Genomic DNA, 27,895 nt, shown 5'->3' with positions numbered 1-27,895 from the left:
ACACCCTGTTCAATTATATTTTTCTGGCATTGAAACATCTTAGTAAAATGCTTTTCAATTCATAAGTATCAGAAACACTAATATAATGCAACAAATATTTTATTTACAAAAAATGGTTTTGTGAAGGAGCAACATAAGTAAATGTAGACATCAGCAACAAAGTACATATTGATATTAAGGTGGAGTTAAACGAAAGAAAAACAACTGATGACAAATATGAGCAATATTCTAAAGAAAATATCATATTCAGAAACATTAAGACAATATCAAGCAAAGCTGAAACATTTTCCCTGAGAACAAATGTCTCAACATTAAAGTTACCGAAGTCAAAGGTCTGAGACGGATGTCGCTGTTAAAATACTTTGATAGTAATTTCCCATGAACAACCTGAGGTGAACTTTTATGGATGGTCACACGGAAATTTCACATAGCATAAAACTTGCTGAATTTCTTCCACTCAAAACTAAAAACAGAATTCCAAGTCAAATAATTAATAAAACAGGAGGAAAACGTTTTCCTATGCTATCTCTTCAGTAAGTGAAATCATCACAGACATTTTTTTTTAATAATGGGCAAAGAAAACTCATAAATACATGCGATTCTAAATGAATATCTTAAAAAATGGTTGCATTGCTGTGCCTATTTTAAATCCGCATACACAGTACACAATTGAACAGTTACTTGTCTTTGTAATACATGATTTGAGTTAGTGCTATTAATGACAACCAAAGTAATTGATATACTTGATGCTGTCTTAAGACAGCTTTTTAAATGTCTGAAATTTTTTCCTTTTTGACAGCTATAAGAAGTCAAATTTAAGATAATTTAGGACAAAACCAGACACTCTAGTTTTTCCTCGAGCACAACTGGACATGAAGAAATCATATTGACATTGATAAAAAAAACCATTAAGAGAGACATCTGGGTTTGCAAATAAAAATAAATCTTGATTAAAATGCTTTAGAATGCATGTAGTCTTTACTGGCAGCGGGCCTTTATGTAGGATGACAATTGCTGATGTCTAATTGTCAATCATCTCTGATAGTTCTAAAAGGAGGTCATCCTCTCCTTTGCCTGAGTCCAAGTCCAATTCATCCCCCAGTCGATCGTCAGTAAACTCATCTAACAGGTCTTCAAAGTCATCCACCGATGAACTGCTAACAGCAGCCCGACCCATTGTGCTGCTGGACCGCCGAGAACGCAAACTAGGTGTTCGGATGACAGAGCTACAAAAGAAAAGTCACTGATTAAAAAATGACTTGTAATTCATCCTATCCACAGAAGTAGTTTAAAAATACTACTTGTACCTTTGGGGGACGGTCTCCGATGTTTTTGACGTTGTACTGCTGGGCTCAATCGTAGGGACCACTTTGACATCCTCTGCAGGTACCATCATAACATCCTCTGCGTGAGAGGACACTTGCTGAATGTCAGACTGAGTGTCTGTCTCAACTGGAGGTGAAGCCAACTGAAGAAAGGAAAAAGTTGTTCAAATCTACTGTCCAACGTTGACATATTTGATAATGAAGTAAAACTAAACAAAACCACACCATTTTCCGCTTGTTGGGAATAACCGGTGCTAAAGGTGTCTGGCGAGCAGCGTTAAGAGGTTTCACTTCAGCAACAGCAGAGTGAAGAACTTTGGAAACTTTCCGCTTCTGGGCACGCTGCGCTGCTGGCTTCACAACTGATGGCTTCACAACTGAAGGCTTCACATTTACCTTGGGTTTTACTGTAATTAATACAAAACAGAAATTATAAGACAAGAGTCCACTTTTACCTACAAGACTAACTAATGAACATTCAATGTAGTACCCTTGGTCTCTGTTGCCTGAATAGTCCCCTCAGCAATCTGGTCTGGCATCAGTGTAGGGGTCTGAGCCTTTGGTGAATCTGAAGATGAACACACAGGCTGCTGTGGGGATTTCTGCTGAGGTAGTACAGCATTCGGGGGAGGTGGAGTCTTGGGTTTGAGGGTTATCCGCTGTCTCGCTGAGGTCTGAGTGGTGGATACAGGGGCTGGTGGTGAGGCAGCAGGTGATTCGACTTCTTTCTGGATAGTGGAGGTGCCCTGCTCCTCCTGCTGCTGCTTGCGGAGCTTTTTCTCTCGCATGATCTCTTCAAACGTCTTCACTTTGATCGGCTCACTCGAACTTCCTACTTTCCCATTTGCCTGAGCCAAGCGTGTTAAATAGAAAAACTGATTTACAACTTTGGTATGCAACACAATCAAGATGCGTGCAACAGAATAGAGCCTAAATAAAAATCAAAACGAGACAACAATTTAGTTGCAACAAGTCTTACCTCTTGAACAGGTTCAGGGTTCATATCAGATGTATCTTGTTTTGTTTGACCCACAGTGTTCATAGATGCTGTAAAATAAAATGTAAGCAGCTAAGTAATCATTCATATTCAAAGACATGTGGCAGTTAATTGGTAAACATTTCACAAGCACAGATACAAAAGCACTTACGTGACGTTTTATTAATGCGTAGAATTCGCCTCTTTGGAGCTCCACCAGACTCCAGTTCACTTGAGTTCGTGCTTTTATCGTTTAACGTTTCCTGAAGCTGTGTTTGCATTCGTGCAGCTTTCTCTCTGCGTATCTCTTCAAGTGTCTTTACTCGTACTTCTCCAGCTGCGCCAGACGCCTTGACTGCAGCTCCAATAGTGGAGGGCCCCTCATTTCTGTCTGGGCTTCCTGCAGCTATGTTTGCTTCCTCTGCCTTTTTATTCTGTAATTTTTTCTTTTCATGAAGAATTTCAGAAAACGTCTTCACTAGAGGTCCACCAGCAGCTTTGCCGTTTTGTTTTGATGGGCTGGGCGCCTTTGCTGGCGATTCTTTCAAGGCGGGCACAACTTGTAGGGTTTTGGCAGCTTTTTCTTGGCGAATCTCTTCAAGAGTTTTTATATGAATATCTCCGGAGGACTTTGGCTCAGAATCAACAGTCGAGACCTCATTAGTCATTCCGAGTCTTTCTCGCACTGGTTTCGGAGCTAAAATAAAGTATGTACACAAACATGAGAATAAATATTTCGAATAAGAAATACCTAAACTAAACAAGCATAATAAAAAATAACATACCCTTCTCTGGAGGCATGTCTGTGGAGGATTCAACTAATCCACCAAGACGTTCAGCAAGGCATCGCTTTAGAAGGATGTCTTTATCCACATTTGCATCTTGAAAAAGAATAAAAAAAACATTGTGTTATTTTGGCCGAAAAACCTTTACAAATGTGGCATAACACGACTACAAACTTAATCAAAATGTAAATTTACCTCTTTTAAAATTTCTTTTACCAAGTCTATCTGCAATTTTTCTTCTTCCAACTTCATTTCCAGAGGTATCTGAAAAATGCATTTGAAAAAGGTTTTAAAAATAAAGGGAGCTACAGCTTTTATGAGTCTTGGAGATTTACAACACTTGTGGTACATACCAATTTTGGAACTGTTGTTTTCCAGGTATGACTGAATGTTTTCCTTTTCAATAGCAGTTCCACTATTTTGAGCAGGGCCTTTGTAAACAAATTCATCTTTAATTAAATTCTGAACAACAAATGACAAAAGAAAAAATGAACGTGAAAAGAGTATGAACTTACCAGCTCTCTTTAAATTCGCAATGAGTGCTTTCCTTAACCTGATCTCTTCTAGCGTCTGGACACCAAAATTCAGAGAATCATCTGCATGATAAACCAACGATTAAACGAAGCTCCCGCCACATAATGAAAAAAATTACAGTAACATCACAAAAATAACATTTACTTTTACTTATGACCAATTTCCTTGGTGAGCCTCCGAGAGATTCATCTCCTTCCTCTGAGAACTGGTCTGCAAATTAACAGTAAGAGGACAGTCAGCATTACTATATAAAATATTTAATATCTTTAATATGAAATCCCAGAAGTACGTGATTACCATCCTCATCATCATCATCCACGGGGTTGATAACCACTGGTGGATGGGTGGGGCTGGGGACACTCTCCTGGGTCTCAGTTCTGATGACCCCTCTGAGCTGTGGGTTAGTGGGGTTCGTAGTGGGTGCAGAGATTTGGTTGAGTTGTTCTTCATGTGGCTCTTCGTTATCGTTCTTCAAAAATTTGGATCCTATAAGGCAATGACCCAATGCCAAATTAGTTTTTTTACACATTTATCTATAAAAACTATTTTGTAAACTGTACCGAAAACTAAATACCTTTGTCTGGGGGGATACAACTCCCCTCAATCATGCGTGGCTTCTTGTGATTGAATGCACAGTGAGGCTTCTGACAGCCACCTGGCTGGGTCTCCCAAAAGCATGCGATTTCCTTGCGTCTTTTCTATAAAAAAAGGCTTGTTAATTTTAATTTAAAAAAAAGATTCATAAAATGACCTCAACATGACTATGGCAAGTGAGCACTAACCTCTATCTCCATATGGCGAAACTTGCATATTTTGCGGAAGCACCTTTGCTCTTGCCACAGGGAGCAAGTGACCTCACTGCCCATGGCGGCCTCACAATGTCGAAAAGGGCAGCTGTCGCCCTTAGAAGAGGAAACGGCAAACATAACAGATTAAAATTAACGTATTACCTTTGCAAAATCATATTCTGCTACAAAACTTTACTTGAAAGGAACGCACTACATAAACAATGAGAATCTAAACTGTGAGCATAGATCATCCATATCAACTGTGTTTGTAGGCTTTTTTTATACCTTGGTGCAGGTTGAGTAATAGTAGAAGTAACAGTCATCTCCTTGCTTGGTCATTCTGGCACAAGTCTGTTTTCTTCCACGTCAGGATCTCTTCAGTGAAGTTGGGATCTTGTCCCAGTCACGTCAGGGGTCCACGTGAATCTCCCTATTTAGAATGTTACAAGCCTGTTCATGCTCCTGTTGATGCCTTGACATTTTCTCACTACATTCTGTCCTGAATGAAGCAAAATGGTGGCGATATTTATATACTGGAGAAAAGCGTTGCAAGAACTTCGTTCACCTGCAGTGGCTGAGATGGTTCCTGGTGATCTCAAACTCTTCTTGAAGGTTCACTCCGTACTGTGTGGATCCTGAAGGAACACTTGATTGATGAGTAAAGACTGAACAGGGTGAGAGGCAACTTCTGGCCTAATTCGCCTCCCTTAGAGACCTGTTCCCATCAGACTGCTTTGTTAACATTGGTAGTTGCTGGAAAATGTCCTTTTATTTATCTATTTTTTTTTTCGTTCTCCAATATTGCTGAATCAAAGTGGTGAGGGGATATGGGGAATTAAAAAAATCCTTAAGCTAGATGTTGTAAAAAAAAAAGAGGGACAAAAATGGGCCACATTTCTTAAGAGACGATGGAAATCTTCTGTCTCCCGATGTCAGGTGGTAGTAGGGTTGAATATTGTAAATGGGGTGGACTGGAACTTTAAGAAAAAAAAATGCCCAATGGGGGAAAAATTGATTTGAAAAAAGTAGCAATCTTCAGGGAAGCTAAATCAGGATATCCAAAATCCAGGTTATCCTCTGGAATGAAGAACAAGTTCTTGCATAACCTACATTTGGAGGAAACAAAAACACTCCCCATAACCTGAACAGGTGGTTATTTGGACAGGTACAACACAATTTGTTTTAACATGTATTTTAAGATATTATACACAAATCCTATACCAGAGAATTTGAATCTTTGACAACATGTCCACATGATTAATGCCAAATTCAAGCTTCACGTTTAGACCTTGTGGTACAGTTGTTATGATAGTGCAATGATGGCTTTTTCATCAGGTTTTAAAATTTGTATTTTCAGAAATCATATTGTGCCAGGTCTGTAAATGTATGGCGCAGTCAACGTTAACCGATGGGAATTTTGTTACATTTACAAAATACTCGAAGGCATTTGTACACACTAAATAATTGAAAGTCGTCATTTTAAAAAATGACTTAAAATCCAGCCCAATACACGATCCAAATGAGTCAGACAAATCCATTTGAACTGTGAATGAGAAACAATTATGTTATAGTTGCTTCGCATTCATGGTGTGAGGCCTAACGTTAAGTTAAGAATCGCACTTCTCTAATTATATATGCTGGAAAATGAGAACACAACGTGCAACTAACGTGTAAACAACAAGGTAAATGTTTATACTAAGCTTAAAAGCTGCGTACGTTAAAACAACAAAGCATCATACGCTTTTCCTGATAGCATGTTGCTAACTCAGTCTTTAGCATGATTGTTGCTACGACAATTATACAAATGAACCAATTAATATGTCTATTTTAGTCACTTTAAATAAAGCGTTCACAATTACCAGTTTATACCGACTGGACTTAAGAATTCTCGATTTGATGACTGTAGACTGGTCGACCCTCCTGATCTGGCCTCTTCTCCACTTCACAGGCGAACAAAATGGCAACTGCCTGGACTTCCTTGGCCGCTTCAGCTAGCAGATAAGTGCAGGCAAAGACGTCACTAGTTGTGTTCGACTTCGTGAGGCGCTGCGCAAACCTCACAAAGTATGACATCAATATACCGCGAGAGTGGTTTTTAATAATTAAATTTGAATCGCTCTCGCGGTATATGGACGTCATAATCTTATCAGTCGGCACAGGGTAATTTACCTTGAAGTCGACCAAACTAAATGCGAGACAGATTCAAGTAACGTTAAACATTTTATGAGTATGTAATTAGGTGTCCATGGCCATGCACCATCGTGGCAAAAGGTTGTTACAGATTTGCGGATATAAACCAATTAAATAGGTTCGTGTGGCCCACATTTCCTATTTAGCCAAATATCTGAGACTTGAAATATCTTTTGAATGTAAAGTCCAAGCTGGAACTTGGTTTCACACTGACACGAGAACATTCTGTCATATTTTTGCCATGAGTCAATACAGAAAATCCTAAAAGTCACCATGAAATGGAAGTTGCGATAGACTTCTTTTCCATATCGTGACGTGTATTCGAGTGAAATGTCTTCTGAAATGAGAAAGAAACGTACCTTTTTGATTGGTTAGGGCAGGCTATGGCTAAAAATGCCTGGCCATTGGACAGTCAAGTATGTCCTACCTCTTTTTTGTTGCTGATGTCATGTGGTGAAGAGTTGTTGTTGATAGGCTATAGGGAAAGGAGCTAAACGTTTTAAGTGCACGGATAAATCATTTATAATAATCACTGCAACACTGTGTAAAACACTTAGAATTTTCCTGTTTGATTGCATGGGGACTTTAATAATGTTTAAACGTATGGCTGATTAAGTATCATCTTTGGTGGATGTCTTAAAGGAGTAGTTCACTTTCAAAATACATTTTCATGATCATTTACTCACACCCATGTCATCCAAGATATTTATGTATTTGTTTCTTTAGTCGAAAATAATGAAATTTTTTGATGAAAACATTCCAGAATTTTTCTCCTATTAGTGAACTTCAATGGACTCCAAATGGTTGAAGGTCAAAATGACAGTTTCAGTGCAGCTTCAAAGGGCTTTAAATGATACCAGACGATGAAGAAGGGTCTTATCTGTGAAACGACTTCAGTAATTTCTAAAATTAAATTGCAAATGCTTTATAAACAGAAATGCTCGCCTTGCTCTGTTCTGCGATGCTCATTCATGACTTCACAAAATACGAAAAAACGTTGAAACGATCACGCTTGATGTAGGTGGAAGTACAGAGTCAGTGTTTACTAATTGAATGTGCAAATTTTCAACGTAATTACGTATTACGTGAAGTCATGAACGTGCATCGCTGAACAGAGCAAGGGCGAGCATTTGTGTTTATATAGCATATAAAGTATTTAAAAAAAGATATATATATATTTTTTTACAAAAGGACCGATCACCCCCTATTATGATTACAAAGTATTTACATTAAGTTAACTTGTGTAATCCAACGAAATACTTACAGATTACTTTTTAAAGCATGCATTTTGTAATCTGTAGTGAAATACATTTTAAAAGTAACCTTCCCAGCCCTGCAGGAGACTAGCTTGCTTTGCCATATTACTGGGTTAACCAGAATAAGAGATCTGTGATTCAGTTCAATGGATATTGGTTTTAGTTCAACATTTAGGCAAACACTCACAGAGACACCTTGACATACTATCTCACAGATAGTTTTATGCTGAATCCACATAATCCACATCTAAAAATTGTCCCTGTTCCCCATTTTACCAAACCTACTTGGACTACGATAATGCAGCTTGCTGCTACATATTATTTTTATGTTGTGTTTGTTAAATAAAAAATAGTTATTTAGACAATAGATACAATACAGACATTTGCTTGCTTTTATTTATTTTGATTCATATAACATATCACATCATTTTACAATATTTAACTATTACAAGGTATTACATTTACATTTATGCATTTAGGAGATGCTTTTGTCCAAAGTGATTTGTTTCTTACTATTATGCAACAACAACAATATTGTTGTTTGCGTTGTTTTCCCAATATAGCCGAATTGTTTTATTATGACAATATTCAACATACATTAGTCAGTTTATTAGAAAGTGATTTGCTTGACAACATATTAAAATAGTTTATGGGTAAATTAAAACAAATTGCATAGCACAGTGACAATCACAAATCACAGTTATTCGTTTAAGTTCGGCACATGCATTTAAAGGTAACCTACAAACTAGATTGTGTGCCCTATGCTAACAGCATATAAAACTTGCACACTTGTTGCAGTTTAGTGTATTCTTACTTTGTGTAAACCCAGTGGATTCTTTTAAAATAGACCACGCCATTGAGTTATAAGACTTACAGTCCCTAATGTAAGGAAAAATATCATCTGTGATGGCTGTGTTTTTCCACGACTGTTTAAAACAGAACTAGGTGTACACCAGGTGATATTGGTTTTGCCTCCAGCGCATCCATAAAATGAGCTCAGGTTGTCTATTCTCTGATAAAATCCATCTGTTTTATTTTCACAGAACTGACTTGTCAGTACCAGAAGAGAGGTTAAATGTTTCTCACATGTTGGTGGTGAAGTAGAAGAGCTTTTATTTGTTCCTGTTGCACAGAAAATAAATATATCATTTAGAAAATGATGGTTTCTAATGACATATCAAACTATTTACATTTATGACAAACTAATTCATGTAAATCTCACCAGTTATTAACTGTTGCTTTAGGTAGGTGACTAAAGGATATTTGCCTTGTCCACAGAAGTGTCCAGAAAAATCATCCAGGTCCAGCGCCCATACAAACGCACCGCCCAGGCTTTGCTCTAGTAAGTATTTAATCTTAACAATGTACAAATAATAAACAGAACTGTTATATTTCATGTGACATTACGTTTGACATAATGGAATCGTGATATTAAATGACCAGAAGTGTACCTTAATCTCAAAACTTCTTAGATTGTCAAAGCCCACCCATTCACTGCCTTTAACCGAGAATGGAACTCTCTGGTCTTTTATCCACTGTATGACGCCCCCATTTAAGAAAAGACAAACCTTAAAAAAAAAGAGAATAAGCAGAGAATAAGCAGAATGTTTTTGTAAAAACATATAGAAAAGTATCAAACCATGACCTCTGTGTTTAGTCTATAAAAATCCTTCAAATCCTTCATTTCCCTTCAACATTTACTTCAAAGTAAGACCAGAGACCCATCTCTTGAGTATAAGGTCCAGGGGAAGCAAAACTACTTGCTGGGGCACCGATTCCAGTCTGAGCGGAAGTGAGGATAAAGGAGCGGCCATAAGTGGCAAAGCCCATTAATAACTTCTCAGCAGGAGCTCCCTGAACTCTCCAGTATCGTAGGGCGAAATCCTACATGATTGTAAATAATCATATTTTAGTGTGATTGCATGCAAACAAATCTAAATCAAGAGTGAGTGTACTGTATGTCAGTCGTCTTACAGCGTTTGAGTAGATATCCTCTTCATAGTGGATACCACTGTACAAAGGACTGTGATGTCTCACAATTCCATTTTCAAACGTGTGAAAATCAAACGTCTTGACATAAATAAGGTCCAAGTATCTGTAGAAAAAAATGTTTTTTTTAAATAATTCCCACAAGACAGCCGTAATGTGCATGACATTATCCACTTACTTTGAGATCTCTGGTATGTTGTAGCTCCTTTCAATAACATCTCTCTGGGCCGACACAGTTGCTGTTAGAATTAGTCGTGAATCTTTGTTTGACCAGCCTTCAGTTACAAATGCCTCCAAAATTTCCTGCAGTTTCACATGTGGTTTGTAGAAACATTACCTCATTTATATACTGTATAAATGTAGATAAATTCGTTTTTGTAACTGTTTTCCACCTTGCAGAGTAAAGTGAATTTATGCTTATCTTCCAGTGGCGTCCCTGAAGTACCTTTGTCCTCCCATTCCAAATCCAGCCCATCAAAGTTATGCTTTCTCAGAAATTCAATAGAAGACTTGATGAACGTCTGTCGGTTTGTCCAATTGGACAACATAATAGAGAATCTGGAGAGACCAAGTAAATGTATGGCTATTGAATACTTCATGCTTATTTAATTTTGCTTACAAATATTTAAAATGGCAACTTCATAGTAATTTGTAAGAAAATCGTCATGATCTTTGTGATATATGAACATATAATGATAGTATGAAAAAACCTGCTACCAGTAGAGGGGAGTAGAGAACAGAAACACTTACTGGCCCAAATCTTGATCTCTAACGGACAGCAAAGTTTTCAACTGATGATTTCTTTAGAAATTAATCAATTATGTTTATTAACACTTTGTTGTCCCACAGCTAGACATAAAACTACTCCATAACTAAAAACTGTAAGTCCAGCCACTTACCTCTTTTTAAGAGCATTGAAAGATGAATAGAGGGCCACATCATTCCATTCACTGCCTGATATCTTATTGGCAAAGTTTATAATGGCAAACGCATAGATTAAATGAGTGCACAAGGTCGGGTCCACATTCTCAGGAAGATATTTAGCAGCTCCTTCTCTGTACTGAGACCAGTTTGTGAAGTAACACACAAGTCTGGAACAATGGACTGAGGAAAAAGAAAACAGAGTCACATGTAGGAATAATGCAGTAGGAATATTATATTGATTTCTAAGCATCTGACATCAATCCCGACACAGTTGGTTTATCATCTTACCAAACTGGAAGAACAGATACAGGCCTAAAAAATAGATTTATTAATTGTAGATGTTTTAAGTAAGATGAGCGTTATTATATCAAAGAAGCATAAATTAAAATATAGACATATTCTTTAAATACCTGTTAAATTTGTTATTGCCGTCTTCATTTTGTTGCTGCTTCATCCCCCTTGAGAACACTGTAGAAAGTAAGCTGAGGAGTGGGGAGAGAGGCAGGGAGGGGTATATGTGTATAACATGACACTAAACATCCCTTCAGATTTTCAAAAAATTAAGATGTATTTCGTGAAATCTAAGATTTTGACTGTTGACCACACAAGATTTGATAAATTTTCACAATACACAAAAGAAGATTTGTGTACTTACTATTGCATTTCATTGTTTATCGAAGATAAATGTTTATTTTCTTAGACACAACGATGTGTCTTTTATGGTGGAAATAAAGGTGTGAATGACAGTGAAATTAAATTAAATGCTATTGAAATTGCTTAAGAGTAAATAATAGACAATTACTGACCTCAGATTGTTTAGAAATGTGCATCTAAATCAGACAAATAATAATTTTGTTAATAGCCTAATAAAAAACGTTTCTATTAATGCAAAGTATTCAGCTTTAGCATTTGAACACAATAACATGTTTACTCTTGTCTTTTCAGAAAATCTTTTAGTCCGACCTAAAAAGATCCCAAGTGACCTGTTTTTAACTTAACCTCAAGCTGTTATTTTTAACAGAAACTCGAATAACGTAACTAAACTGCAGTTTCAAAGCTGTAGTTATCAAATTTCTCATCACAAATATGATATGTTTCAGTGGCTTGCAGCCTGTGGAGATTTGACGTGCGGACAGACAATAGAAAGATAATGTCACACTATCCTCAATTGAATATGAATCCAACCAGCTTCCAGCTATTTATATTTACATTTAGTCATTTAGCAGACACTTCTATCCAAAGTGAATTACAAATGAAATAAACATTGTAAGCAATTGGCACTGCAAGACATCGTTCGTTTGCAGAGCGTAGGGATCTGTATCAGGGAGTGAAGATATGGGGGTTCAGAACCAGTGGTGGTCTTGTAGGCCAAAAAGCTGAGATTTGAATGTGATGTGAGCGACTATAGGAAGCCAATGTAACTTAATGAAGAGAGAAGTGACGTGTGCTCTGATCGGTTCTTTGAAGATGCTCTTGCCGCTGCATCATCTGTGGAGTTTTGGTTGTGCAGGCTGAGCTTCCGTTGTTAAAACTGTACAAGCTGTCATAGCTTCTGTTAGATCACACATGGAAAATTTCAGTGATGAATAACATTTATTTATTGCTCAAAATGTTTATACAATGAAATCAAACCACCATTAAAACAAATGGGTTTGGTGTTAGTATTGGTGGCATGACAAGTGTGAATAAGGTCATACAAGTGTCAAGCTTGTGAGTCAGTTCTGAGTTACATAAGTAAGTAAAACAATAAAGATATGATATTGATATAGTTTTATAGTCTTTTGAATTACTCTTGATTTATACCGACGTCTGCAGGCATATTGACTCAACATATCACAGATTTATTAGCTGATAATGTGCATTTTTAAAGAGCAAGCACTGCTTTTTCCAACACTGAGAATTACGCATTTGTTTACATGGTTACAGTTGAAACTGCTGGTCTCAAATAATGCTTATAGATCAGAGTCTTCAGCGTTTTTCGGGGCAAGGACCCCTTAGATGGGAGATGCAGGGACCACCTTTTACAATATGTGTAAACAGAGCTATTTAAATAGAAACAACCCTTATTGTAACATTACATTAGCACCATTATGCGTGTTATTGTTGCACATACCTTAACATACTTTTCTTTGTATTATTTTTATTGTTAATAAGGATTGTTTGATTATTTTATGGGATTTGCAACATCATACATTTTCATTTTACTGTGAGATGGACATTTAAACATTCACTTGAACATGTCCCTGAATCTAAGTTTTTATTTGGCAGCAACTATTCGCACTAAGTGTGAAAATAGCGACATATGCTATTTACATTTATGCATTTGGAAGACACTTTTATTAAATTGCATTTTCCTCTATATTTTTTTATTCTAATTCTAAAAGTCAATTTTGATGTTTTCTGATTTGCGTTTGTGAAGTGTTATAGGCCACTATGCAAGATGTAAACACTGGTCCAGCATCACTTCTGGTTTCATTTTTAAATAAAAAAAGTATTACACCTATAATAAAATCTAAAAGATATTTGTTTAACATTTTGATTCGGTTTTAAATGCTCTGTTGGTTGTATTTTGCTCAAACATTTGTGCAGTGTTAAAAGGGGCCAATGTTGAACCGATGTTGTTTACGTTGTTTCAACCAGCTTGTACTCACATCACAAAATGACACAAAATAAAATGTTCACAGAACTCTTTTATAGATGAAGTCAGTTTATTAGTTTTCCACCCCAAAGGTAAAAGAAACAGATTATCGATTAAATCATTGAAAGAGAGGCATTTTGCACATTCAAAATACACAAAGTGAAGAAATGCATAATCATTTTCAATTTACTACTTTTATTTGTATAGTTATGAAGTTGTTACGTTTCCTATTTTACTGTTTTTTGATTGCTAGTCATAAATGTAATTGTCATAAGTTTGTACATTAGTGATTATGGGGCCAGGTACAACACTTACAGCCGTCATCAAACTCTGTCCCTGAGCCGCAGTCCTCCAAATACGTGTTACCACCTGCACACTGGTAGTATTTGGTGGGGTCACTGGGGTAAGGATAGAGTCCATCTGGTTTTCCCTTACAGAATCCCGTTCCTGATGGTTTAGTGGTGGTGGTAGTTGTGGTGGTTTTTGATGAGGTTTGACCTGGTTGAGGGGGAGGGGTTGGAGGCAGTGGTGGCAAATCTAAATGAAAAGTATATTGATCAGCATTAGTTTGCATTCATTCATTGATGTTTATTCCTTATTTACATTTTTACATGTTGCCTATGGGTAGTAAACGACAAAACATTTTTAAGACAACAGATTTTGTAATGCTTACCAATATTCAGAAGACTGCGGAGATGGCTCATGAGAGGATATTTCCCCTGCCCACAGAACTGTCCTGTAAAATCATCCAGATCAAGTGCCCACACAAAGGCTCCACCAAACTTTTTGTCTTGCAGATAACGGACCTAGGAATTGAGAAGAAAACGAGTGAACGAGTTGCTGACAAATGGTGACAGTGAAACCCATCCTAGTAAAGGTTCAAATTTACCTTAATTTCAATGCTTTGCTGGTTGTCGAATCCAACCCACTGGCTGTCCTTTGCGGCATAGGGCACTTCCTGATCTTTAATCCACTGAGTCGTTGTTCCTTTTAGGAAGCCACAGATCTGTACAGAAATTCACAGAATTAATAAAAAATATGAGGAGTTGGGAATGACTTTCGGCTTATATTGCATTTGTTGTGACCGTTTTCTCCTGAATGTTTCTTTTGCTCTCACCTCATAGTAAGCCCAGAATCCTGCCTCACGGGTGTAGGTTCCAGCGGGAGCAGGTCCGTCAGATGGAGCTCCAACTGCAGTATTTGCAGAGGACAGATGGAAGGTGCGACCGTATGTTGCAATGCCCAATCTGAGTTTTTCCACAGGGGTACCCTGATCCCTCCAATAGGTCATGGCATAATCCTGTATGCATGGAGTATAGATATCATTATATCTTCACAGAAAATAAGCTCCTTAAATATATTTCAGTATTTGGTCTTACAGTGTTGAAGTAGATCATAATTCCAGCGTCCTTGGACCCTCTGTAAAGAGGGCTATTGTGCCCTGTCATTCTTTCCCAAGATCCATGGAAGTCATAGGTCATGACATTGACAAAGTCCAGGTACCTAGGATGACAAAATAACCACACAGATAGGGAGGGGTAAAAACTATATGACAATATGACGTCATGTCATTCAGCTTACTTGGCAATATTTGCAACTTCATATCCAGCATCGATTGTTCCTTTGCCAGCGGATACAGCAGCACTAAGCATTAGACTGGCTCTGCCAGTAGCTTTGCCCTCAGCTTGAAATGCATCATGAAGTTCCTGGAAAAAGAACCAGAAAAGTAGTTTAGTAAGCATACAAGAAATGACTGCTTAAAACTGGCATTTGGTGGCAATTTAATCCACCTGGCACAGTGTTGTGAATCTTTGTTTGTCCACAGGTGGACTTCCTCTTGTTCCAGGGTATTCCCAGTCTATGTCCAGACCATCAAATCCATAATTTCTCAGAAACTTGATGGCAGACTGGATGAATGTTTGACGGTTTTGTGGAGTTGACACCATGGCAGAGAACCTGAGATGAAACAATCATTGATGTTGATGCATTTCAGAAGACATACACAACAATACATTTGCTGAATCTTAAACCAACATATAAACAAATTTACAATTTAATGTACAAATTATTTTTTTATAAAATACTTACTTTGCTGTACCAAAGTTCCATCCACCAACAGCCAGAGATGTTTTAAGATTGCCATTTCTGTTAATAGACAAATATACTTTTGACAGGACTAAGTAACAAGCTTAACTGTTAAGAATACTTTAATTACAATCATTTTATGTTAAATGTTTACGTTAACATTAATACTTTCACGTTTGAAAGATGTAAAACAAAACAATAAGATGAAGCGTTACATCAGAACTTTAACTTTAATACTGATACATACGTTTTCTTCAGGTCATTGAAGGCCTTGTAGAGGGTCTCATCATTCCATTCATAAGTCACAAGCTGATTGGCACTGTTGATGACTGAGAAAGCATAGATGAGGTGGGTGCAAAGGTAGGGATCCACATTTGCGGGTGTATACTTCCCATTTCCAGGTCTGTACTGGGCCCAGTTTGTGAAGTAGCAGCCCATATCCAAGGAAGATGCTGGTCATGAATAAATAAACAAATGCGAAAAAAATGCACAATGAGTACTTACAACGTCTGTATGTGAATCTCTAAAGACATTTATGTACTGAAAGCGTAAATGGCAGAGTGAAACGGGTAAAGGTTTTTATTTAGCTGCAGAATATTGTACTGTTATAGTTCTTCAAAATAATAAATAATGCTACTGTTTTGTTTTATACACCCTATTATGATGCAGTCATCTCTCTCGGTTCAATAATGCTTGATATTTAGTTACAATCACAAGCTGGATATTATAATTTCATGCAAAAATTGCTCAAAGACTTACCAAGGTGACAGAACACCAAGCCCAGGACTAGACAATGCAACAAAAACAATGTAAATAGTCAATATATTTGAACTAAAAAGTAATACACTAATACAAACCCGTAAAAACAAATATATAAAAACAATACTTTTACCTGTTGTAAGTAGAACCTTCCCCATTTTAATTCCTAATTTCTTCCGAAATAAAGTCTATATGTAACATACAAATATTTATTTATTATTTTATGAATCCAATTTCTCACCCAGTAATTCTCTTTTGTTTTAACTTACCCGGGGCTGAGGTGAAAAGGGTAAGGAGGTGATCAAACCCTAGGGTTTATATAGGTCTTGAGAACACCTGGGTGTTGTCTATGCCACCCAAATATGGCAAGATCTTGGGATCTTGGTGTAAGATATGGTATCTTATGTAAACTATATACTGAAATGATATTAAAGTGAAACTCCTAAATGTCCTCATTAATTTGATTTATGTAAAGATATGATTAATATTTGGGATTGCTATAATAACATTTGAGCCAATGTGAAAATATTTCTATACTGTTGCAGTGTTGCAGTGTGCCTATGTTTTTTCATTACAGTCCCATTGCATGAAATAAAAAGCATAGTCTTCTAGAGCCATGAAGCAACATGGCATTGTGTACCAGGGAAATGGCATCAGTGGTTTTAAACAATACAGTAAGACCCAAACATTTGTATCACTTTGGCAGTATGTGTCTCAGCTGAACAATTTATGGACCCCATGTATATAAAACTAAAACAGAGATGTGGGCTTGTGGAGATGGTGAGTTGTTTTACACTAAAAAACAGTATGAGTGACCAGGATTCTCTTAAATTTGATCTGTTATTTGTTTTCTTAATACTGTTATAAGTAACATAAGAGGATGTACAGAATGTTGTATTTTAACTAAAGCTCAACAAATGTGTAGACTACCTGCAACACAAACAGTGACTAAATGATACATAGAAATGGAAAAATAATGTCAAACTGTGACCTGTAATCAATAACTATAACTATAGTCATCGACTAAAACAACATAGAACTATATTAAACCTTTTTTCAATTAAACCGATTTACCTTTTGTTGCCTTTTGTTTTTTAAAGCATAACTTTATATGAATGAATACAGATGCAAATTACATATTTTTTGAACTGCAAAATATGACAGTTTATTGATATCTAGTTGCTGAAGTCATGAGCTTTGTTAAATCAAATTATGAAATCAACAGTATATTAAAATCTTTGTTTTTGGGAAAGCTTGGTTCAATTTTACCGGTAAAGAAATTGCACTTGGGCTCAACTACATCTTTCTGAGTCACGTCCAATCCTGTACCACACCCTGTCACGGTAACGGCAGATCCTGTAGCACATGGCCACAATCACGGGCTGTCCCTCTTGATCCTGTACCACACCTGTTCTACACCTGTCACATCCAGGCCTCACCTGGTCATGCCGCCCCTGCCTTAGTATCAGAACTTGTAAAGAGTCCTGTTTGTTTATAGTTATTCATTGTTTATTGTAAGGTGCTAATAACACATCTGGAAATTGTTGCATTTAAATGATAAAGGTGTTTTTATTTACACCAAATACACGATATATCAATAATTTCTATAGGCGGAAAGTCTGTTTATTAATTTATGTTTATCAAAAATGAAATAGCAACCAATTTACATAGAGCTCATTCATAGAGGCGTGCAACACTAAAATGGACAGATAACAGTACAGTTAGGAATTTATTTCAGTTTACATTAGCATACATTTTCTTGCTTTACTCTTCATGGATGCTTTAGTCATGTTTCACAAAATTGTACATTAATGATCCCTTAGCGAGTGGACCAAGAACAACACTTGCAGCTGTCATTAAACACTGTGCCAGCAGCACAGTAACTCAGGTATGTTTCTCCTCTTGAACAGTTGTAAAATTTGCTTGGGTCATCAGGATGACTATAGAGCCCATCTGGCTTTCCATTACAAAATCCTGGTCCTGGTGCATGAGTGGTAGTTGTGGTGGTTGTGGTGGTTTTGATAGTGGTCTGACCGGGTTTGGGGGTGGTGGTTGAAGGCAATGGGGGCAGTTCTATAAATACAGCATATTAGTTGCATTAGTTTTGAATGATTAGTGTTTGCTCAGAAAATCTGTTTGCAAAAACAACAGTGCATACCAATATCCAGAATATTGCGCAGATGGCCCATGAGAGGATGATTCCCCTGCCCGCAGAACTGTCCGGCAAAATCATCCAGATCAAGTGCCCACACAAAGGCTCCACCAAACTTTTTGTCTTTCAGATAACGGACCTAGGAATTGAGGGGAAAAGAGTGAGAGTTGCTGACAGATGGTGACACTGAAACCCATCCTGGTGAATGTTGAATCATACCTTAATCTCAAAACTCTCTTTGGAGTCAAATCCAACCCACTCATTGTTCTTTGTGGCGTACGGCACCTTCTGATCCTCAATCCAATCAATTGTTGCTCCTTGTATGAAACCACAGATCTACACAGACAATCACAACATTTTATAACTGCTTTTGATGTACATACTGTATGTGCCAAAATCTCAAAAGCTCAAAAGTGTTATCATTGCGAAATGCTTTTGGTGAATTTTTTCTCTTGAGAGTCTCAATCTACAAATTCAATGGATTTGTCTAAATACTGTATAAACTGGTTGTTTTAAAGCTCTCACTTCATAGTAAGACCAGAATCCAGCCTCACGGGTGTAGGTTCCAGCTGAAGCGGGTCCACTAGCTGGGGCTCCAACTCCACTTTCAGTAGATGTCAGGCGGAAGGTGCGACCGTATGTTGCGAAACCCATTCTGAGTTTCTCCACAGGGGTACCCTGATCCCTCCAGTAGGTCATGGCAAAATCCTAAATTGAAAACGAAGATTGTTGTTTTAGGACAAAGGACTTATCTTTTCTTTTTTTGAATGTCCATCATTATTTGATGGTATCAGTTCTTACGGTATTGAAGTAAATGATGTCTCCCTCATCCTTTGATCCTTGGTAAAGAGGGCTGTTGTGGCCAGTGAATCTTTCCCATGTTCCGTGGAAGTCATATGTCATGATATTGACAAAGTCCAGGTACCTGTCACAACAAATGACCACACGAATCAGAAGAGATACAAATATTTCACAGTATAGCGCCAATAATCATCAAAATGTCCTGTCGGCTTTAGATATTCCTTGATAATTAACATACAAATGATTTAATGTCATTCAACTTACTTGGCAATCTCAGCAATCTCATATCCGGCATCAATTGTCCCTTTGCCAGCAGCCACTGCAGCACTCAACAACAGTCTTGGTCTGCCAGTAGCTTTGCTCTCGGCCTCATAGGCTTCAAGAAGTTCCTGCAAAGACAAAGTAGATTAGTAAACGTAATGAGAAATTGTACAAATCTACAATTTCTCATTACTAAGTTCTCTACAATATTAGTATGCAAACATGAACTGTTGCTGCTGTTAGTTTTACTTAACCCATCCTTGTTCACAGTACATAAAGAATGCAAGTATCTGAATAAACATAAGTTAACTATTTATAATTTTTTTAGATCTGTCAGCTTTACTTAACAAATGTTTGACTGGTCAACTTAAAAAATATTGAGTTTAATTGACTTTTTTTGTTCATACAACTAAAGTGTTATTTGTTCAAATTACTTAACATTGTTGCCTAGAACCACTTGACGCAACTTTTTTAAGTAAATTCAACAAATAATTTTTTTTATTGCAGGTCTACCTTGCACAGCAGTGTGAATTTTTGTTTGTCTTCAGGTGGGCTTCCTCTTGATCCGGGGTATTCCCAGTCTAAGTCCAGACCATCAAATCCATGAGTTCTCAGGAAGCTGATGGAAGACTGGATGAACTTTTGACGGTTTGCTGGAGTCGACACCATGATGGAGAACCTGAGATGAATTTTGGAGACAATCTTATATATTCTGGTTCTAGAAAATGTCAGGAACAAAAATGTGCAGTTTTTTGACTTACTGTGATGAACCAAAGTTCCATCCACCAACAGCCAACAGGGTCTTAAGATGGGGATTTCTGTGAGAATAATGCAAGATCTTTTAAGAGAACAATAACATATTTAAGATTAAAACATAACAAATAGTCAGCAAATAGGAGAATTCCAATACATACCTATTCTTCAGGTCATTGAAGGCCTTGTAGAGCGTCTCATCATTCCATTCATAAGTGACTAGCTCATTGGCATGGTTGATGATTGAAAAGGCATAGAAGAGATGAGTGCAAAGGAAGGGATCCACATTTGCGGGTGTATACTTCCCAATTCCAGGTCTGTACTGGGACCAGTTTGTGAAGTAGCAGCCCATTTCCATTGAGAATGCTGGCCATTAATAGACAAAGATGCACTAGTGAGTATTTACAAAGTCAACATTTGAAGCTCTGATAGTACAGTAAATGTTTTAAAACTTCAAAGTCATGACACAATTTAAAGTGGTGTCTAATAACGCATGAGTACAGTTCTTTAAAAATTTGTATTAATAAATCTCCTACTGTAATACAGTAATCTCTGACTCAAACAACGCTTAGTATTTAATTATAACGATCATAATATAAATGATATAACTGGATTATTATTATTATTATAAAAAGACTCACCACAATGGCAAAGGACCAAGGCCAAGCCTAGAATATGCAATGACATGATGTCAATGACAAACACAGTAGATGGAATACAGAAGTAATACGAATGTGCAAGTAATATCTTTACCTGCTATAACCGTAAGCTTCCCCATCGAAACTCCAATATTTTGAGATAACTATATTTACTGTAACAAAGAACAGTTTGTATGGATTCACAATTAGATTAACTGGAAAAATCTACATCTTATGTTTCATTCACAGTACAGAATTCATGCGATGGTCATGACGTACCTGGGGTTCCTCAGGCTTGTACAATCTGAAAAGTACATCAAGACCCTTTAGTTTATATAGGTTTAGAACAGAGTTGGGATGATTTATTGCAATAGTAAGATACGGTATCTCGTGTAAACTATGGACTGAAATTACACTAGTGTATAACATGAATACCTTTGTCCTTTTCAGCCCAATTTGTGTTAAGCTAAAATCGTAGATAAGATGAAATATGAGACCAGCTGTCATAAAGTTTTTCTATGGCTACAAATCGCGTTCCGTCTAATATGTTACACTGTGTGTAAGGGGAATAAAGATTATGTAATATGTCCTATATTGTCCCCCTAAGTGCTTATATTTATTCAAATAATGAAAATGTTAAATAAATAGAAAACAATTTCTGATAACTACTCAACCTTTCCTCAAATTTAACAAATACACTTAATAAACAATAAAGACACATTTTAATAGTAATTATTAACCAAAATTAACCAAATGCAACTAAACGCCTAAATTAACCAAACCAGTTGAAAACATGCTGTTTTAGCTTTTTACATCTTATAACTACAATTTCTTTTGGATGTGAACAGCGTTGCATGCAATACACCAAACGTTTATGGTTTAACATTATGTTCAGAGGTCTTTGTACAGATAATTTTATCATCTGAGTTTCTTTTGCTATCGGAACATCACACAATATGTTGTTACGGCTCGGCTCTGAAGCTTATCAATCTAGAACGTTTAGATTATATTGAACTACATTCATAAAATTGTTTGCATGTTTTGGAAAGCAGAGTTAATTTCTTCTGCTGCATCAGCAATATTCTCATGTGATCACATACAGAAAAGTATTCATCTTATCATCAAATTAAATTGCAATGTATGTGTTTTTTTATTAAAAGGTTTTTAATAAGAACAAAGCCATTAGGTGGAGATGTTGAAAAAGTGCCAAGCGTATGATGAGAGTATCAGTGTTTTTTCACTTCATATCTTATCACCGGTACATTGCAGATTGATAATGTCAGTAAGACAGAAGAGAAACAGAAACAGCTGAGTGATAAAACCTAAATATGATGTCAATATAAACCTGAATATGATATGGTGAAATAACTCTTTCCAAAACTTGAAAATGAAGGTGTAAAATATTAATATACAGTACATACATACATATTTAGATACAATTGGTAATAATTTAACGGCCAGTATAGTTAATTGGCTTTAATTGTTAAATTGTTATGCTGAAAAATCACATTAATATAACGTTATTATATTTTATGAGGTAGCAGACTAATTCATCGTATTATGCCCTTCAGGTTACTTTAAAAATTAAATTTAAACCCATAGGACACAAAGACCACACAGTTTTGTTTTAACAGTTTCGGGGGCATAGGAAGTACTCTGTAAGTAGTATTGTGTCAGTATGTTATTTAATTAAAGCTCAAAAATAAAATGAAATGTCCCGTTTTTATCCCGTAAATTGTGTTTCATTGTATAAAGAAAAGTCCAAGAAAATTAAACACATTTAGCTTTTAAAATTGACTGATTAAAGTTATAGTAAGAAAACTTTCATGGACACATTTTTAAGTACAAAGGATGTGCTAATTTTAACACACCGTTTGAATTATGCTTTATAACACATTATGTTTAGTTTTCAAAACATGTTGTGTTGATTTTGTGTGAAATAAATGCAAGGGTCAACATGTTGTGTTAAAAGTAACAAAATGTTTCGTCCCAGAATAACAGAGAGATGTATAACTAAGACTTTATATAGAGTGCACCTAATGTTACACTAAAATAAAAAATATTTCTGAAATATTCATAAAATAAGTGTTAAACTTGTTAAAAATGAAATGAAGTAAATATCATCTTTCTTATATGGTGTTCTTTTTTCAATCCCAAACACAACAGCGCCTGACAGTATTGCAGACTTCAGAGGGCAAATTGAAATATGTAAATATTGTCTTGGACAATCTTACATAGACCCTTTTTACACACACATTGGTCATTGGCCAACTACAATTATCATTCATTATCTTTACACAGTCTTAGGTTAGTTCACACATATTCAGGCTTGAGTGCCTTATTGCCTTTATAAAATAGTTACTACATACTGTAATAAAAATATTGAGAACAATGTTATTCCCTGACAACGTAAACAGTAAAATAATATTGCTTTGCAATAAAAAAGGCCATCCAATCGTAAAGTACGTACAGCAGTTGGGTGAAGAGGTCATAGCTGCATGTAGCCTAAAAAAAGAATATTAACCCACTTCCATAAAATAACAAATTGAAAATACTGTAGAAAATGACTATAGAATCTGCACTTACTGTATATAAAATTGATAAAATTGTCTTGTAAATTGTCTTCATATTCTGAATTTTATTACATGTGGTTGAATTTAAAGGGAACCAAGAATTGAATTCTGTCTCATTCACATTAGCTTTTAAATGTTTTGTTTGCTCTGTACATGCATTTATAGAATCATCTTTAATTGATTTCATAAATTTTATTGGTTCAGCCTTGCTTACCTTAATGAATTAAGACTACAAGTTACAAGGTTTGTGTTGTTAGTTAAGCCAAAGTTCTCAGACATTATGTTCATTGCATGCATCACTTTATTAACACTGTCAGACAGTTTCTAAATGTTAATACAAACAAGTAAATATTTCTTTACTATGATTTTATTACAGATGATCAGCTTGTGTAGTCTGAAGAAAATATTATGACCGCTATAAATATTTTATTGAAAGCGTTAAAGAGGATTTTGTTTTATAACAACAAAGACTACAAACTTTATTGGAATTTTGAACTTATTTGGCAACATTACTGTAGATATTGATTGTTTATCTGCTTATGGCCAGTCGCAACATTTACAATTGTCATAATAGACCAGACCTGCCTGGCATTTCTGCAGGTATGTGTTTCCACGGAAACAATGGAAGTAAGTTGTCTTATCAGCAGGGTTGGCGTACAATCCATCTGGTTTAGCGACACAGAATGAGTTCAGGGGATCTGCGGTTGTAGTGGGCCCTGGTGTAGTGGTGGGCTTGGGAGCAAAACCTATAAAGAGAATGACATAATGCTGAGCAAATAACAGCAGACTGAATACATCGACTAAAGATGTCCAATTGCATGTTTTGTCTTGCACAAATGTGCATCATGTGCAAAGTGATTATTTACCTAGAGAGTTACGCAAATGGTTGACAAGTGGGTAGGCTCCTTGGTTACAGAAACGCCCTGAAAAATCATCCAGATCTAAGGTCCACACTGAGGCTCCGCCCAGATTTAAGGCATTAAGCCACTGCACCTACTCAAGCAAATATTTTTTAAATAATCAGAATAACAGAAAGCTTTTTAGAAGTTTCATTTCTCTACATATTTAGTGGACAGAAGTGAATTTACCTTAGCAGTAAAGCTTTCAAGGTTGTCGAAGCCCACCCAGGCTTTTCCTTGAACCAAATATGGGACCTTCTGATCATCAATCCATTCCACCCGGGCAGTTGATTCCATGGGGCAGATCTAAATAACATTTCAGAACATTTGACATTTCTTCCAAAATCAAACTTGAAAAATTTGGATTTGGTGAAGCAATTGTATTAGTGAGGTTTAATAGATGTGATCATAGAACCACTAAAGTGCAAATATAACCAAGCATAAAACCTAATACTTTGGAAAGCTAAATAAAAACGTCCAACTTTTCTAAAAGGAAACACTTTCCATATGGCTCCTGAAGCAAAAGCAGTTGACTCTCAGATCATGGGTTTTAGGTCAAACTTGTTAAAAAAGTTAATTGAAAACCTCATAATAGGACCAGTATCCTGGATCACGTGTGTAGGGACCGGCATCTGCGGGGCCACTGGCTGGTGCACGAAGGCCTGTATTTGAGGTGGACAGCAAGAATGTGCGTCCAAATGTGGGGAAGCTAATGAGGAGTCTGTTAGCAGGAGCTCCACCTTTCAGCCAGTATGTCACAGAGGCGTTCTAAACAAGAAAATTTCATTAAATCACTATTGGTGATTTAAACATATAAACATTTTAATTGAATTTATGGGTCTTAATCTTACAATATTGAGCTCAAGGCTGTTTCCGCTGTCCAAAGAGCTCTTATAAAGTGGACTGTTGTGTCCTGTCACTGAATCCCAGTGCCCATGATAGTCATAGGTCAAGACAGTCAGGAAGTCCAGCTGACTATAATGAAATAAAAAACCTTTAATTTACTGTTGTTGTTTTAGCCTAACAAGACTTGGTCAGGTTTAGAAATTTACCCTGCTACTGCAGCGATCTCATAGCCCCTTTCAATCGTTGACTTTATGGCAGCAACTTTAGAAGAAAGAATCAGAGGTGTTTTCCTTGTGTCCAATGCTTCCTTTTCGATAGCCTGTCTCAGTTCCTGCGAATTTTAACACAATTAAAAGAACGTCAGTCATTCATAGCCACAAATCGAGAAAATTACTGATTTTTTACTACATATGCATCATATGTCAATCATGTCAGCTACAAGAGAAATGAACATGCTTCAGTAATGAACAACACTTTAAGCAGTCTCACCTTGATCAATGCGGTAAACCTCTGCTTGTCCTCGGGAGGGCTTCCATTCTGTCCAGGATACTCCCAGTCTAGATCCAAACCGTCAAAGTTATGGGCACGCAGGAACAACATTGCAGAGCGGATGAAAGTCTTGCGGTTTTCTGGAGTCGATACCATTTTTATAAATCTGCAGTGCAAAGAGGGACTGTCACTTTCTGTATACCCATGTCATTATTCACATTATAGTGATTTGTATAGAGCATTTAGGGGCGGTTTCCCGCACAAGGACTACTTTATTTTAAGCCAGGACTAGGCCTTAGTTAAATTAGGATGTTGACGAAAGCTCCAGCACAGAGGAGAGGGCATTATTGGAACAAAACGAAAAATGCTGCGTATGTCACCGGAATTTAAGACACGCCTGCGTCATTTGCCGGAAAAACAAGCCTCAGGTTGACATTATCGTTAATGGCTGTCAATATGGATATTTCTCTTAAATAAACACGTCGATTCAGAAGACCTATGTTAAGACCACAGAGCCGTGTCAAGCAGTTCTTTGATTGATGGATGCACCTTTTGGAGCTTCAAAAAATTGCCCCCCATTCTCTCCCATTTTACCACTTGGAAGAAAAATTATACGTGGTATTATAACTCAGATTGCATTATTTGTCAAGAAGAAAGTCACATTCAATCAGGGTGAGGGTGAGTAGAACAATGGGAAAATTTAGTTTTTCTTCTGAAATATCCCTTTAATCTGAGAGAAGGCTTAAACCCTGTCCGGGAAACCATCCCTTCGTGTATTAAACAAACCTAAGTATGATGTGTATTGTGCACCACTTACGGACTGATTCCATTTGTCAAACCTCCAACAGACAGCATCGTCTTCAGCGTGGGATTTCTATAAATAAGATTCAAATAATATTTAAAATGGATGTCCATCTTTACAAACACATGCAAATGGGTTTCGTATTTGAATCATAAACCACCAAATCAACTTAATGCTCTACGTTGGCTCATGTAAAAAATCACTATAATGCAATGCAAAGATTCAATATGGCTATTGAAACAGCTTTCACTTACACATTTTTCAGGCTATTTAGTGACTTGTACATGACATCATCGTTCCATTCAATGGTCGTGATTTCATTGGAGGGGCTGATGGTGGCCAGAGAATATACCACATGGGTGCAGAGGAAGGGATCAACATTCTCTGCAGTGAACTTCCCATCGCCAGGTCTGTACTGAGACCAGTTTGTAAGGTGGCACACCAGTTTTGTAGAGGCCACTATGAATAAAAATATACAGTTGTATGTTCACATTGGTCTAGATTTTGTCACTTAGGAATATGTAAAAAAAATTCTTTCATTGTCCATTTAGTGAATAGACATTCTTACCCATCTGAAATGTTAGAAGCAAGCCCAGCCCTATATGCAAAAGACAATATAGTTATGTATACAGTGAAGCAGTATACATTACAAGCATTAAAAAGTAAGCATTATAGAAAATAGCATATTTAAATATTTTAGTTAAACATGGAACATACCTGCCAAAAGAGTTAATTTAGTCATGTTGGCGTTGAATCCTAAATCAAATTCTGCAGAACTGTACACTGAGCTGTAAATGTGCAACAATTGAAATTCAAATCATATTTTGTCTATACAGTGTGCAGTAAATGAAAATGACAGAATTGAATCAACAGAAAAACATTCTTTACCTGTGTCAGTGTCACTGAGAATGGGCTGTTTGGGGAAAACTTCATCCTTTTGTATACTTAGACATTATTAATAGTTCCAAAGTACAGATGATAAGTGGTAAGATCATCAGAACTGAGCAATAAATTAATAGTGCAAGTCATATAACTCGTACATTGTTTTTGATGTTATTATCTTTGAGGTGGTTATGACATGTCATTTCCCGAAAAAACATTAAAATGAAGGTAATGTTTGATAAAAGATTCTAATATTATATAAACGGGCTATGAAAAAAATCTGTATCAGCAAAGAATGATCAGAATGAATCGCTTTCCTAACATAACCTAAATCTAGGGGCAAAATAAAGAAAGAAGAAACGAAAACAAGCAAATTAAAGTTGTTTCAGCTGTTTCAGCAACAAGCATGCTAGCAGGATGACAGGCGACCAGAAATACATGTATGTATATGTACGCATACAAATATTTCAGAGACAGATCCATAGACATGGCTTTTTCATTTATGTTGCTTACCTGTAAGGCAAGGCAATAAATTGTGAGTGCAATAAAT

The 27,895-nt window shown here is 36.5% G+C and overlaps 4 protein-coding genes across 6 annotated transcripts; all 4 read right to left on the bottom strand.

Annotated features, from left to right (window-relative positions):
* Positions 1-83: 83 nt before the first annotated feature.
* Positions 84-6,404, bottom strand: zc3h11a (zinc finger CCCH-type containing 11A). 2 transcript variants are annotated; one of them, XM_079483696.1, is made up of 17 exons: positions 6,268-6,404; positions 4,974-5,514; positions 4,694-4,838; positions 4,403-4,522; positions 4,195-4,318; positions 3,918-4,106; positions 3,765-3,830; positions 3,602-3,682; positions 3,440-3,517; positions 3,282-3,350; positions 3,087-3,182; positions 2,474-2,998; positions 2,305-2,372; positions 1,816-2,173; positions 1,551-1,732; positions 1,308-1,468; positions 84-1,226 (listed from the first exon to the last, which is right to left on the bottom strand). In XM_079483696.1, the coding sequence occupies exons 3-17, from the start codon at positions 4,745-4,747 to the stop codon at positions 1,022-1,024; spliced, it is 2,376 nt and encodes a 791-aa protein (XP_079339822.1). In that variant the 5' UTR covers positions 4,748-4,838; positions 4,974-5,514; positions 6,268-6,404; the 3' UTR covers positions 84-1,021. The 2 variants fall into 2 exon arrangements, with proteins under 2 accessions (XP_079339822.1, XP_079339823.1); XM_079483697.1 differs by having other exon boundaries at positions 4,974-5,043.
* Positions 6,405-8,570: 2,166 nt separating this feature from the next.
* Positions 8,571-12,586, bottom strand: ovgp1 (oviductal glycoprotein 1; the record flags this gene model as incomplete). Its single annotated transcript, XM_079483802.1, has 10 exons — positions 8,571-8,976; positions 9,077-9,209; positions 9,306-9,422; positions 9,556-9,738; positions 9,829-9,949; positions 10,022-10,146; positions 10,236-10,401; positions 10,594-10,644; positions 10,743-10,947; positions 12,571-12,586. 10 exons carry the CDS (start codon positions 12,584-12,586, stop codon positions 8,693-8,695), a joined length of 1,401 nt encoding a protein of 466 aa, XP_079339928.1. The 3' UTR covers positions 8,571-8,692.
* An 876-nt stretch (positions 12,587-13,462) lies between these two features.
* LOC306909769 (putative chitinase 10) lies at positions 13,463-21,180 on the bottom strand. The gene is made up of 22 exons (XM_079483801.1): positions 21,134-21,180; positions 20,970-21,027; positions 20,858-20,884; positions 20,378-20,582; positions 20,225-20,281; positions 19,977-20,142; positions 19,467-19,591; positions 19,203-19,326; positions 18,927-19,109; positions 18,621-18,737; positions 18,408-18,540; positions 18,082-18,322; positions 17,565-17,707; positions 15,738-15,942; positions 15,494-15,550; positions 15,196-15,361; positions 14,987-15,111; positions 14,785-14,908; positions 14,523-14,705; positions 14,295-14,411; positions 14,079-14,211; positions 13,463-13,942 (listed from the first exon to the last, which is right to left on the bottom strand). Exons 2-22 carry the CDS (start codon positions 20,992-20,994, stop codon positions 13,689-13,691), a joined length of 2,910 nt encoding a protein of 969 aa, XP_079339927.1. The 5' UTR covers positions 20,995-21,027; positions 21,134-21,180; the 3' UTR covers positions 13,463-13,688.
* Positions 21,181-23,705: 2,525 nt separating this feature from the next.
* chia.1 (chitinase, acidic.1) lies at positions 23,706-27,429 on the bottom strand. Of its 2 annotated transcripts, XM_079483627.1 has the most exons (12): positions 27,352-27,429; positions 27,181-27,251; positions 27,032-27,061; positions 26,718-26,922; positions 26,479-26,535; positions 25,662-25,827; positions 25,379-25,503; positions 25,178-25,301; positions 24,912-25,094; positions 24,516-24,632; positions 24,294-24,420; positions 23,706-24,173 (listed from the first exon to the last, which is right to left on the bottom strand). In XM_079483627.1, the coding sequence occupies exons 2-12, from the start codon at positions 27,203-27,205 to the stop codon at positions 23,965-23,967; spliced, it is 1,368 nt and encodes a 455-aa protein (XP_079339753.1). In that variant the 5' UTR covers positions 27,206-27,251; positions 27,352-27,429; the 3' UTR covers positions 23,706-23,964. The 2 variants fall into 2 exon arrangements, with proteins under 2 accessions (XP_079339753.1, XP_079339752.1); XM_079483626.1 differs by lacking the exon at positions 27,352-27,429 and having other exon boundaries at positions 27,181-27,309.
* Between the last annotated feature and the right edge of the window lie 466 nt (positions 27,430-27,895).

The sequence above is a fragment of the Barbatula barbatula genome, assembly GCF_947034865.1.
Source record: "Barbatula barbatula genome assembly, chromosome: 20".
NCBI lineage: Eukaryota > Metazoa > Chordata > Actinopteri > Cypriniformes > Nemacheilidae > Barbatula > Barbatula barbatula.
The sequence above is the reverse complement of the archived record's forward strand: the minus strand, read 5'-3'. Positions and strand labels throughout refer to the sequence as shown.

Coding starts and splice junctions, on each gene's coding strand:
- zc3h11a (XM_079483696.1), bottom strand. CDS start 4,747: ATGACCAAGCAAGGAGATGACTGTTACTTCTACTATTACTCAACCTGC. Junction 3,683..3,764: donor GAAATTGGTCATAAGTAAAA/GTAAATGTTATT, acceptor TTTATCATGCAG/ATGATTCTCTGAATTTTGGT. Junction 2,373..2,473: donor ACGCATTAATAAAACGTCAC/GTAAGTGCTTTT, acceptor TTTATTTTACAG/CATCTATGAACACTGTGGGT.
- LOC306909769 (XM_079483801.1), bottom strand. CDS start 20,994: ATGGGGAAGCTTACGGTTATAGCAG. Junction 19,592..19,976: donor AATTCACACTGCTGTGCAAG/GTAGACCTGCAA, acceptor TTGTCTTTGCAG/GAACTTCTTGAAGCCTATGA. Junction 18,323..18,407: donor GCGCAATATTCTGGATATTG/GTATGCACTGTT, acceptor CTGTATTTATAG/AACTGCCCCCATTGCCTTCA.
- chia.1 (XM_079483627.1), bottom strand. CDS start 27,205: ATGACTAAATTAACTCTTTTGGCAG. Junction 26,923..27,031: donor GCTTCTAACATTTCAGATGG/GTAAGAATGTCT, acceptor TTTTATTCATAG/TGGCCTCTACAAAACTGGTG. Junction 25,095..25,177: donor ACAGCCTTGAGCTCAATATT/GTAAGATTAAGA, acceptor TTTCTTGTTTAG/AACGCCTCTGTGACATACTG.